Source organism: Bufo gargarizans, chromosome 4 (genome assembly GCF_014858855.1).
Source record: "Bufo gargarizans isolate SCDJY-AF-19 chromosome 4, ASM1485885v1, whole genome shotgun sequence".
NCBI lineage: Eukaryota > Metazoa > Chordata > Amphibia > Anura > Bufonidae > Bufo > Bufo gargarizans.
In genome coordinates this window covers 84,876,543-84,890,622 of record NC_058083.1, presented here as the reverse complement: position 1 = coordinate 84,890,622, position 14,080 = coordinate 84,876,543, and the positions used below count along the sequence as shown (strand labels likewise).

The following is a 14,080-nucleotide window of genomic DNA, read 5'->3' as shown; positions in this document are numbered from 1 at the left end:
TAAACTGTAGTGTGATATCTATGGGGTACCGCTGTACGTAATGTCTGTGGAGTGTTCGCTTCATCCCACAGCGGGCACACACTTGTTCATGAATACATTTTGGCTTTGGAATAACCCTCAGTTGTATCCAGCATATTTCTCTTTACAGAAATCCCTTCCCTACATCTGACGTCTATACAGAGAGAGCTCAACCTTTGTATATGGATGGATGGATAGGAGATAGATATTATAATTTTTTTATTCCATTGCTATGTTTCCATATAATTACAATATGTACCTACTGTAGATCTATTACCTTACATGATTACAGGTCCATTTATATTAGCGATACAAAATATCCATGGATTTATTCCGTATTTTTTTACTTGAAATCCGTGTAAGATGGCTTGTCATACTTTTTCTATGACCAAAACGATGTACAATTTCTATGACCAACGTTACAAGTGCACACACAGGGTTAATGAGCACTGCTGCTGCCTGCCACTTGATAGTATCTGGCGGTCATGTGTTGTGCAGCTGAGGAGCTGGGATTCTGCACACATACACACCTATGCAATAATAATCAGGACTACTGCTCTACATAAGAGCTCTAGACATAAACCTGCACCATGTATGTTACCACATAATACAGGAGGGTATCAGGGTCCACATATCCACGCTGCATAGTAGACATCCCAGGAGAAGATGGTGTACTCAGGAGGTTCTGGAGAAGGTCCACATATTATTCATCATGTTTAGTAGTTTTGCTTTGTAACCATAGACAATATACAAGCTCTATTGAAGGATTCTTCACGCTGACTCTCTGCTCAGCCATAAAATACAAGCAGCCTTCATACAATGGGAGGATAATACACAGGGAGGGGTTATGGGAGCAGAATTCCCATCCAAGCTGTGCTTTGATGCCTGCCCTCCTTACTGCTCTGTATCTCATCCCTCCTCCCTCCCTCTCTCTAGCTTGCTCTCTCTCTCTCTCTCTCTCTCTATAGCTCTGTAACTTTGCTTCTTCTGCACATAGCCTCGATATGTCTTTCTGGTGGATTTACCCTGTCTTGGTCACTCTTTGCACCCTTTTTTATTCCCAGGCTTTGAGGACCTACCCATCAAATGAAGGTAGGAGGCTCTAAGATATCTTTCTTCACTGGGTACCAGTTTGAGAGTGATGGATAGAATTATGCGGAGCACACCTGCTATCTATCTATCTATCTATCTCTATCATCTTTCTCATTCTGATAACTTTTAGTTTACTTTAGAAGATACAAGTATCTGAATTTGTCTTAAGGTTCATGAGCTTTGACCATGACCCATGTTGGTCTTCAGAACTATAGCAGAGACACCATGTGCAAACTCTTATTGAGCAAGGCTAAGGCATAACAGGTTTCTGGATCACATTTTTTTATCATGAAACGAGATGAGTGTTCTGGTTTCATGTTCTTGTATCTCCTTGTGTTGACCCAACTCTGGGGGAACCAGGTGGTGGTCCATACACTTGGGAAACACCTGCTAAAGAGACTCGACATGTACAGAATTGGAACTGTACCTACATTCTGTTTCTTTTATGGAAGGTTGGGTGATGTTGACCTCATTTCCATACTCAGATGAGTGTTGGTGATGGTTTTATGTTCTTAGAGAAGCTCTGTCTATGCTTCATGCTGTCCCTAGTCCATGTGGCTGAGTGATAAGAGTCCTGCCTAGGGAGCGCAGTTGCTTTCTGAATAGTGAGGTATATTGGCCAGACTTTTATGAATATTTTATGTTGCATCAAGGCTTGCACACAATACTAATATAGATATGAATTTTATTATATATGGACAGTATATTATGTCTTGAAGATGGGTTAGCCACCTTGCCAGCTTTGTTCCTGGTCGCTACGGACACTTGGCTGGCTTCATATGATTTCATCTGGATGGGACGAGGAGGGAAGTTTTAGTGCCCCCCTGTGACATGCATTATTGAATGTGACCGGCTGGAGACAGACAGAGGAGACACACAAAGGCACTGCCAGTCTTATGTATGGGGTTATATGACAGGGCATTGAACGGTCTACGAGAAGCTCCGGGAAGCAGTGCAAGAGTCATTGTTGTGCCTTCAGAAGAGTTGGACATTTATAGGAAAACAAGGCTGAAAATATCTCCGCGTACAGCTTCTCAACAGTGACGACTTAATGGGTCCAATGAGTCAATTACATCTACAATATAATACATTATTGTATTTCTCTCTTACTCTATCCAACAATGGTTCCTTAGAATAAAATCAATGTAAAACCCAATTTACAAAGAAGACTTACAAATACTGAATATAAAATATAATATGTTTATCTTACTTAGGCCTCATGCACACGACCGTTGTGTGCATCCGTGGCCGTTGTGCCGTTTTCCGTTTTTTTTTGCGGACCCATTGACTTTCAATGGGTCCGTGGAAAAATCGGAAACTGCACCGTTTGGCAGCCGCATCCGTGATCCGTTTTTCCTGGCCGTGAAAAAAATATGACCTGTCCTATTTTTTTCACGGCCAACGGTTCACGGACCCATTCAAGTCAATGGGTCCGTGAAAATCACGGATGCACACAAGATTGTCATCCGTGTCCGTGATCCGTGTCCGTGATCCGTGTCCGTTTTTTCCTATCATTTCAATGGCAAACTTGACTTAGATTTTTTTTTCATTTTTCATGTCCGTGAATCCTCCAAAAAACAAGGAAGACCCACGGACGAAAAAACGGTCACGGATCACGGACCAACGGAACCCCGTTTTGCGGACAGTGAAAAAATACTGTCGTGTGCATGAGGCCTTATAGAGAAGGGTTGAAGCATGAATTACACTAATTCCTGCTCCTTTCTGTCTGCTGCCTGACTCTGTGCTTACCGTTAAAGTGATAGTCATCTGGTCTTTTATGTCTATTGAAAAGGTTTGTGTCCCTTGTCAGTAAGCATGCCGAAGTGTCTTACCTTACTAACCATAGATATAGCAGAGCTGAATCTGCCAGCTGTAGTAGAGGTGTGTTTGTATGGTTTACACCTACTACGTTACCTTACCTGGCTTTTCACACAATGTATCTCCACAGACTGACAAATTCCAGTGTAAGGCCTTTATTGCATGTGTCTGATGGACTCTCAGGGTACGGATGCACGGTCAGGTTTCTGCTACACGGTCAGGTTTCTGAATGCCGTTTTGGAAGCCAAAACCAGGACAATATAAAAAAAAAGAGAAGTCCTATCTGTTTTTTTACAATCCATTCCAAAACTGCATCAGGAAACCTGAACGTGTGGCCGTGCCCTTATCTTAGCTGGAGCCCGTGTTCTTAATTACTGATTTATATCATTAAGGGCTCATGCACACGACCGTATGTATTTTGCGTTCCGCAAAAAATACGGATGACGTCCATGTGCATTCCGTATTTTGCGGAACGGAACAGATGGCCCCTAATAGAACAGTCCTACCGTTGTCCGTAATGCGTACAATAACAGGACATGTTGTATTTTTTGGCGGAAAGAACACACGGAAATATGGAAACGGAATGCACGCGGAGTAACTTCAGTTTTTTTTGCGGACCCATTGAAATGAATGGTTCTGCATATGGTCCACAAAAAATACGGAACGGACACGGAAAGAAAATACGTTGGTGTGCATGAGCCCTTACCTGCATGCCCTGCCTGATTCTGGTCTGATAAACCCATATGACAAAGGGGTGAGGCGTCTTGTCTGTAATGGCAGGGTAGGTGTTAACGCTCCCTGCGCCCATTTGTAGCATCTGATTTCCTGTAACCCCAGGACGCGGTCAGTAATGTGATGTGATACAAGCACTGATATAAATAATAGGCTCATCAACACTTCAGGATACAAGGAGATAATAAGAAAGTCTAAGACAATTTTAAGTACAAAGCACACGTGGGCAAGGGTCTGCTCATAAGTGACCCCCATTCAATCGGACGTGACTGCAGATGGTAATATTCCACTCTGCCTCTCACGAGACCCTCACAGGGGTCTGGCAGCTCTTTGGTCCTCACTGTGAAGAGCTGGTGGCCAGAAGTACTTTTCTCCTATTTCTAAGTAGTAAAATATGAGATGTAAAGAATAAAACGGTCCATGTGTAATCGTCACCCTATATTCATATGAAAAGTCATTTATAAAGTACATTTTTAACTCTTCAAGAGGATTTTATTAGAGGAAAAAATGTGCTAGCGACCAATAATTTTACATTGTGAAGACCCTGCAAATAGCCCCCATATCTCAAGCTCATGGATCCCTGTATCCAGGAGTATAGTTAGAAGGAAAGAGGGGTGACTGATGGCGCCTGTGTCCTGGGTGCTGCGTGCTATGGGTGGGTGGGGGGAGGCCAAAAAGTCGCTTTACCTTGGCCAAGGTATCTTGATACATCTTTGGAGGAAATGAAATATTTGCCATTGTGGTTAACACCAGTCACAGGCGTATTTGCTGCTTGTGGGTGGATTGAGGGTACGTTCACACGGAGCAGATATTCTCCATTTTACTATGTTTTACCACATTTCTGCAGCAGGAATACCAACGTGGATTTTAGGTGCGGATCTGACTCTATGCATTGCAAAGGGTGAGATCTGCGGGGGATATCGGCAGCACAGATTGACATGCTGCACATTTAAATTTACTCTGCAGATTTTTTTCACATCCACTTGGCTGGTGCTTTACAATGCTGCGGATTCGCCACATGCAAGTCCACAGCGTTAACGCCATGTGTGACCACAGCCTTAGGCTACATTCACACGACCGTGGTGTTTTGCGGATCCACAAAACACAGATACCGGCCTATGGGCGTTTTGCAATTTGCGGACCGCACATTCGCCGCTTTCATAGAAATGCTTATTCTTGTCTATGATTGCGGATAAGAAAAGGACATATTCTATTTTTTTTTTTTGCAGGGCTGCAGAACGGAACTACGGATGCGGACATCACACTGTGTGCAGTCCACATCATTTGCGGCCCATTGATATGAATGATTCCGCACCCGTTCAGTAAAATTGCGGAACTGATGCGGACTCATTAATACAGTCGTGTGAATGTAGCCTTAGGGTTTGAATATACAACTACTATAACCTCCAATGTGGACACAGTAATATAGTATACACTGTATACTACGGTGTGAAAATATGAGAACTGCAGAAGGTGTCCTGATTTATGTCAAAATGACAATAACCCCCAATGTCCTCAATATCCTGTGTTCATTGATCACCCCTGGATACTACACGAGCACCATGCACTCCAAACTGACAAAACACTGACAGTATATCTGCCAGTACTCCATTTCATCAGGTAAACAATTGCGCATGCTTGTCCACTGATACTCAATACCCTGATAATTCTAAGTGAGCACAATGTAGCAGAGCTGAGATTGTCATTTAGTAAAATGATTGCCCTATTGTGTGGACTGGGGTTTCTCTTTGACTTCAGGCAATTACACCATAAATTTAAAGATTGTGCATAGAGCTGCATGACAAACACAGCACTGCTACATCTGCAGAGGTAAACATCTTTGAGATGAGTTAGGGCTCATGCTAACAAACATATTTTTTTTTCCGTTTCAGTTGTTTTTTTTGCCTGTATGCGGAACCATTCACATCAATGGGGCCACACAAAAAAATAAACAGAAATTACTCAGTTTGCATTCCATGTCCGTAAGTCCGCATGACCGTGTCACAAGAAAATAGAACATGTTGTATTATTGTCGGCGTTACGGACAAGGATAGGACTGTTCGATTAGGGTCTGGCCTTTCCGGAAAAGCAAAACATCCGGTCATGTGCATGAGCCCTTAGGAGTAGAGTAAACAGATTGGGGCAGATTTAGTGTAAGACTAAAGAAGCTAGGATAAAGATGCGCCAAATTTATCACAGAGGCAAGCGCTGTTTTGGCTCCTCTTTGGCGCATGTCAGATGCACTTCCCTTCTTCGTGCCACCTCTTGGCTGGTATACTTTACACCAGCAGCAAAAAACGGTAGCATTTCATGACAACAGTGGCATGTCCACATTCTAAGTACATGACAATGTGGTGGAGATGTCGCAAATTGCTATTTTTATTATTCATTTTTGGGTGCGGCCACACGGTCAGGTTTCCTGATCCAGTTTTGGAAGCTAAAACCAGTAGTAAATTCAAAAAGGAGGAGAAGTCGTGTGTGTCTTATATACTTTCTCTCCTTTTATGATCCAATCCTGATTTTGGCCAGTGATGGTCAGTGCGCAGTGTTCGCCAGCGAACACATGCGGGCTGCCATCTTGACTCACAAGTCCGGCAATGCACAGGTAAGCCCTTACATGTGCCGGGAGCTGGTCTAAAATCAAATGCGGTCACCGGGAGCAGGCAGTTCCGAGAACAGCCCGATGAAGGCCCCCGGCGGCTGTTCTCGGAACTGCCTGCTCCCGGTGACTGCATATGATTTCAGACCGGCTCCCGGCGCAGGCACAGGTAAGGGCTTACCTGTGCATCGCCGGACGGGTAAGTCAAGATGGCAGCCCGCATGTGTTCGCTGGCGAACACTGCGAACTGGCCATCACTGATTTTGGCTTCCAAAACTGCATCCGGAAACCTGGCTGTGTGGCCGTGCACTAATAAATGTACAATATAAAATATGCCAAAATTCTGGCCCAACTGAAGTCAGACAGGAGGCGCAAAACATTGGTCAATTAGACCCATGGTTTTGGTCGCTGTACTTGCTAAAATAAAGATATGCAGAATTGAAACTGGGCTGCTTTGCATCAATTGCGCATGTAGAGGTAGGTGACCTTCAGGCAGTGTCCGTTTCCTAGTACGTTAGATGTATAGCAGCTGAACCTGCTGATTTGGGCTGACCATCTAATGTAGGGGGCAGGCGTCTCGGCGATGTTTTGTCCAGTGCCCCGAATTTTATGCTGGCCTGGTAGCATTTCTTTTTATTTGGCTATTCCAGGGCCCTTTAATATTGATTGGACCGGGGCAACCCACCACAGATCATCCCCCCACCCACCTTGTACTTGTTCCGCTGATCCGCTACTTGCGGGCTGCGCGGGCATGAGCTCAGTCACATAAGTGCGCAATCCTGTCCTGCGGCGCATGATCCCGCAAAACCCGACACGGGAGGTCACATGTCTCGCGGGATCGGGATTGCACACGGAAGTGACTGAACTCATGCCCGCACAGCTCGCACGTAGTGGATCAGCGGAACAAGTACAAGGTGGGTGGGGGGATGGTCTGTGGGGTTGCCCAGGGTCCACTCCCATCCATATTAAAGGGCCCAAGCAAAGATTTCAGCAGTGGTGAGGAAATTAAACATAACAGATATTGGAAAGTTACTATATAATGACTGCAGTACTGCACTTAATTTGCGTAAACCAGAACACCCCTTTAAAGGGAACCTGTCATCCACTTTATGCTGATCTCACTGAGGGCAGCATAACATAGTGACAGAAATGCTGATGTCAGCGGACTGTCACTCATGAGCTAAAAGTAAGTGGTTGCTGAGAACCAGCATCATAACCATTGCAGCCCAGGCCTGGAAAAGAGTCACATCTACCTGAGAGGAGTCCTGGTTATTCCTAATCTCCTGCTCTCCTCGTCCATCTGCTGATGATTGGTAGTTCTCTCCTAGAGAGAAAGGGAGAAAACTAGGTAGAAGACTGTCAGCCATCAGCAGGTAGGCAGGAGAGCAGGAATTCATGAATAACCAGGACTCTTCTCAGGTGGCCGAGACTCTTTTCCAGGCCCAGTCTGCAATGATTGTGATGCTGGTTCTTGGCAACGACTTACTTTTAACTTATAAATGACAGACCGCTGAAATCGACTCACCTGTCTCTACTTTATACTGCCGTTAGTATGGGCAGCACAAAGGTGATGACAGGTTCCCTTTAAGCATGCCTTTAATGTGCAATTTCAACACAGTGGGCTTGTGCTCCCCGGATGTTTTCAGACCCTAGCAATGCCCCTGGTAGGGGGCCTCTTGGCTCTCCCATGATGGCAGTTGTCATGGAAGAGAAGAGTCGGGCATGTTGGATTTGAGGTCGGAGACCACTGGATTAGAGGGAACATTAATTTGGATCCCAAAGGAGAACTTTCTGCAGGTTTCTCTCTATACACAATGATCCTAGCCGGATCTGTCAGAGACACCTTCTCACATACAATATGACACACAGAGGCTACAGGACATCATCTCTATATCTATATGACTGCAGCGGGATGGAAGATCATAATACCGCCTCATACAGCACTATTGATCCGACTGATAAAGGTTATTCCCACTTGTGGAGAAAAGTACAATTACCAATCTGGTCACTAACATGGATGGGAATAACTGAGCCCCCTACCCTGTAATCACCTTCAGTGGTTTGAAGACTAGAACAATAAATCTGGCAAGTCATGTCCGTATATGATAAAATTCTATATTTTGAAAGGGAAAGTTGTCCGGGTCTTAATTGAACAAAATCTTGACCAGAGGAACTATGACCGCTCCTAATATAGATATATTTATAAGGACTTGTATCCCCAATGGAATAAGGAATCTGGGACATCTTTTTATAATGACTTTGTATTGTGCCATTCCTCTGGTATTCCTCCTAGAAATATATAAATATATTGACAGCTGGGAGTTCTCATTCCCCTTGACAAAGGGGTGTGCACTGTCAGACCCCCCCTCCCACAACTGGTAACATCCAATTCATTAATTACTAGGAGGAATAGCAGAGGAGTGACACAATGTACAGTTCTAAGAAAATGTGAGACGCTCCGGAATTATGGAAAATGCCATTATTTACTACAACACACCAGTCAGGAGAGCCCTTCTTTAAAAATATGATTTAGGGCTCATGCACGCGGCTTTTGCCTGGCCGTGGTCGTATTGGGGCCCGCATACAGCGGGTCCGCAATACACATGCACCGGCCGGGTACACCCCGCATTACGGATGCGGACCCATTCACTTGAATGGGTCCGCAATCCAGGAGATAAGGTGCGGAACGGAGGCACGGATCAGAAGCCCATGGAAGTACTACGGTGTGCTTCCATGGGTTTTCTGTCCGTGCCTCTGCACTGCAAAAAACGTAACGCTTGCACTACTTTTTTGTGGTGTGGACCGTCGGATGCGTATCGAAGACCTTATTCAAGTGAATGGGTCCGCGATCCGCATGTGCGTGTGCATGAGCCCTTAATGCGATTGTATGAGGGTAGAAAACATGGCGTATTCTTTCTATAAAATCAGCGTCACTCATGCCCATGGGTCTGGCGTTTCAGCTCAAGCCTGTCCCCCTTAAGGCTACCTGCACACACACAGCGGAATACGCGCAGTTTTTCTGTTCGGATTTACAGGCAAAAAAAAAAAAACGCAGCAAAATACAGTTACCAGCAAAGTGTATGAGACTAGATAGATCTTATGTCCATGGTCCTTCTTTCTTCCAATGCGGAGATTATGTTTGCAATTTTTGCTGCAGATTTCACCCCTTTTCAATGGGAGGGTGAGATTTGCATTAAAATTGCATCAAATCCTTCGCAAAAAAACACAAGAAACACATGCGCAGCAATGCACAGAAATCCACGCAGAAATGAGTGCGGATCTTCTGCGCGGTCACTCGCCCCCGCGTGCAGGTAGCCTTATAGAGCTAAGCGGCAATTCACTTGAATGGGCTGAGCTGTAATACCAGACACAACGGAAGGACGGGGGTGGCTCTGTTTCTGGAAGGAAGCAGCCATGTTTTCTAACCTCACGCAGCTTGTTTAATATTCAGCATGAGAACGTTTGCTGTACGAGCCTCGATCCCCGCAGCATGCACACTCCCACGGGAAACTTCACATATAATACGGTACAATAGTCAGTCGCCACTTCTAGTGCTGTCTATAAATACATGGATGCCATTGACCTTACAGTGGGACTTTTCATGCTGCCAGTAAACCCAGAATATGCGTTTTTCCATATCCCACACAATGGACGCTAGAAGAGATTTCATTACAGGAATCATCTTTTTTCTTAGTAACATATTCATATTGTAGCGTTCGGCAATACCCATAAATAAAGGAAGAATAGCCAATTAACATTTACCTGCTACAGTAAGTGCCCAAAAATGTGCAGATCCCTCATGTCATTCTTCCTGTAATGAGTGGTCGGAGAAAGAAGGTATCTAGATGGCAAAATGATATAATACTCGTGTGCTCGGGCTACCATATGCAGCACCAGCTCTGCTCTCCGGGGAACTAAAGCTATAATATCAAGTCTATTGTCATTTTAAGGGGGTTTCTGAGTTTACAAAAAATATCTGCTTAATTCCACAAAACTGCACCATACTTGTCCATTTACTGCACCTGGAATTGAAAATGGGGTAATACCAGAGGCAGCTTGTGAGGAAGAGAGACACTGTTGTTTTTTTCTTAAAGGGGTTGTTCCACACAAAATGTTCTACAGTTTTCAAACCAGCATCTGGATCTGAATACTTTTGTAATTGCAAGTAATTAAAAATTTTGCATAACCGTTGAGATATTAAATAAAATGTATTTGTATAGCGCCACCTAGTGTTTTTTTTCTTATTTCTTTATCCTGCTCACTGGAAAGGCCGCACATGCTCAGTTTTGTCCTGACTTGTGATTGGGAGAGCATGGACACGCCCCCTGAGCTGCAGCAGAAAGTACACATGCCCCTCCCCCCTGAGCTGTGATAAGGAGAGCTGAGATACGCCTCCTGAGCTGTGATAGGGAGAGCTGAGACACACCTCCTGAGCTGTCAGCAGAAAAGACACTCCCCTTGAGCTGCCAGCTTGATATAAATCTAGCAGAGCAATGAATGAGGAGATCTCTGGATCCATGTGAGGTATGGGGCAGGTTCTGGCTTTGTTAGAAAGAGGTTGTCATTTGCTATATGTCTGATTTTCATTTTTTACATTAGTCATGGGATAACTCCTTTTATTCCAGACATTTGCTTTAAAGGGGTTACAAAAAATGGCTGCTTTCTTCCAGAAACAGCACCATACCTGTTTGCAGGTTGTGTGTGGTACTGCAGCTCAGCCAGTCAGCGTAAATGGAGCTGCAATTACACGTTACACAATCCATGGACAGGTCTGGCACTGTTTCCCAAAGAGAACTGGCATATTTTTCTCATCCTGTACATTCCCTTTAAAGAACCTTAAGTGCTCTGCTTATGAGATCTGCTTGTAAGAAAGTTTAGACGTCTACAGAACCTTTAAAGGAATTGTCTAAGATTGGAAAAAAGGGTCTGATATTATTCCAGAAAAAGTGCCACTCAGGATCCAGGGCTATTCCTGGTATTGTAGCTGTTACCTAAAATTGGATGAGTTGCAGTACCAGACACAGCCACTGACTAGAGTGGCACTATTACCGGAAATAAACAGTCCCGTTTTCCTTATCCTGGCATGGGTAACATGCCATATGTGCAACCTGTCCAGCTGCTGGCATGGGGGAGTTTGCTACCCTTGAAGATAAACAGTAGTAGTCACATATTGCACGGAGCTGTCACCGCTCCTGACATGTCTGTTTTAGTAACTAATTGCATTGCCCATGTAATAACAATTCTGGAGTATCTAATCTTATGACTTCATGTTGTGCCATTTCTCTATTGTTCCTTCTAGAAGGTATGAATTAATTACTAGCAGTCTGCAATAAAGGTCCAGATGGGTGTTACCAGTTGGGGGGGGGGGGGGTCCCCTGCACAGTCTTACGTTATCCAATCAGTGCTGTCAGTATCAAACAGTAACACCCAGCTGGACCTTTATCGCTGGCAGTTTATTCCTAAACTTCCAGTAGACACAAGTTAGAGTCATAAGAATGTTAGATGAGGAATGCAAGTAGTTACTAAAGCAGGAGAGGTGACAAGTCCTCATTGAGGGACCTTGATTGCCTCCAGTTCCTGGTGGTCTGTGACTAGCATCCTAGTCCAATCCAATTCATGGGGGGATTTTTTGAGATGGGGGTATACCAGGGATCAGCAACCTCCGGCACCCCCACCTGTTCTGAAACTACAACTCCCAGAATACTCCTTTCACTTCTATGAGAATTGCAATAGCTGCAGAGTAAGTGTGCATGTTGGGAGTTGTAGTTTCACAGCAATTAGAGTGCCGAAGGTTGCTGATCCCTGGCTTATACCCTGCCCTCTGCCATGTTTGTCCAATCCTGGACATCCCCTTTAAGTACATTTCCCAGCAGCCTTCTATCGGCTTTGGGATTAGATTTTGCACAACGTACTCATTATCAATCATACCTGGCATGAAATACATCTGGTTTAGGCCTCATGCACACGGCCATTGTTTTTGGTCCACATCCGAGCCGCAGTTTTTGTGGCTTGGATGCGGACCCATTCACGTCCCATTCAGTGCTGTCCACATCCGTTGCTCCATTCTGTGGTCTGCAAAAAAAATATAACCTGTCCTATTCTTGTCCGTTTTGCGGACAAGAATAGGCAGTTATATCAATAGCTGTCCGTGCTGTTCCGCAAATTGGGGAACGCACACGGACGTCTTCCGTGTTTTGCGGATCCGCAATTTGCAGACCGCAAAACACACAACGGTCGTGGGCATGAGGCCTTATAAGAAGAAATATTCGTAGCGGCCCCGCTGCAGCGTATTTCACTACTTTATGATGTGTAAGTGCATTTGCTGTTTTGCTGTTTGCAGAGTGAATGCAATTACCATTCATTATTCGGATTACTGTAGGTGTAGATTGCGTCTTGTTACTAATGAATATGTGAAAGAATTCCGAGTCATTGCTGCGTGGAATAGACTAAATTTATCGTCTTGTTTATACTTCTGTCTCCCTAACGCCCAAGCAATGTCTACAGGGAGACCCGGGGTTAAAATAACCGCAGCTCGAACCCAGCTTTCATATATCAATGTATAATTAAGAAAAGCTACAACACTATATATACTGTATGTATATAGTGATGGAAATACAGACCAATATCAAGCCAGCAAGCCTTGCCACAATACAACTACTTCATCTGCACCGATCGAGGGCCTGTACTGTGTGAGGAGCTCTCAGTATTGAACGTAAATGTAAGCCACTTTCCATGATGTTTGGCCACCAGAGACAATATCTTCCATTACCGTCTATCTGATCCACAGTTAAGTTGCTTCCAAATAACTTCTCATTACCTGGTCACAATGACCACAAACCAAAGCAGATTCTGACTTTACATCAACGGTTTAAAGAAGGTAGTTATTGTGCGTTGCCACTTTGTTGCCTTCTTAGGCGGTATTACAAGAAGCAGCTATCTCTGTGATCTGATCTGACATGACTGGATCTTAGAAATAGCCTCCTTGTAAGTCATAATAATAACTCCTATCAGATCTAGCCATTAGATGGCTTATATTACAATATCCCAGATCTGGTGTCCACCATCACTATGATTGTTGTCTGTAAAGGAAAATCGAATGAGGAATAGACTGGGGAGGACAGGAGCTGAGTGTCCTGTTCCCGTCCATGCAGAAAATCACTGCAGAACTCAGATTTAATACCTGGATATCTGTCTGGTCTGATTAGTGCTAAAATCATGGCCATCTGCAGGTTTATGTGGGTTCTTGGATGACAAAGTCAAAGTGGACCATTACTTCCCAGGATCTGCTCATGTTTTGGCCCAACTTAAGGTGTTACCAGCATAGATCAAGTTTACTTTGATTGTAATGGGCCTCCCACAGGTCCATTAGATCCTGGGATCTGCTCAGGTTTAGCCTTTGTATGCACAGTCTTGTCTATGAGAAACATTAGCTCCCAACTAATGTTATGTGTATGGACAGCTCATCTTTTTTATATAATACACCAACACAAGTTCTTTAAAAGTAATTAAAGGGATGTTATCATCACAGGCACCCCTTTAATATGAGAACTGGCCACTAAGACCCAACAATCAGTAGAGGGATGCAGAATTCAAATCAGTGGATGTCTATGGACAGACTCAGGCCACCTGGGCTTTGAGCCATTCTCAGTCATCATGAAGGGTTCAAAGAAGGGTGCCTCTGCCCTATAAGGGTTGTCTTGATGGGACATTCACCCATAACTGCTCATCGGTTGCGTCAATACCTACTTTACTGTTTACCATTGTTTTTTAAATAGAATTTAGCCCATGAAGACCAAATCAATTGAACATGATAGAAGACCA

General features: G+C 44.2%; 1 protein-coding gene across 2 annotated transcripts in view; it reads left to right on the top strand.

Moving 5' to 3' along the window:
• Positions 1-932: 932 nt before the first annotated feature.
• LOC122934297 (ephrin type-A receptor 3-like) overlaps positions 933-14,080 on the top strand; it is a 259,114-nt gene continuing 245,966 nt past the window's right edge. For both annotated transcript variants that reach the window (XM_044289666.1, XM_044289665.1), the window contains exon 1: positions 933-1,110. In XM_044289666.1, coding sequence (XP_044145601.1) covers positions 1,023-1,110 — 88 coding nt within the window. In that variant the 5' untranslated portion in view covers positions 933-1,022. The remainder of the gene's footprint in view (positions 1,111-14,080) is intronic.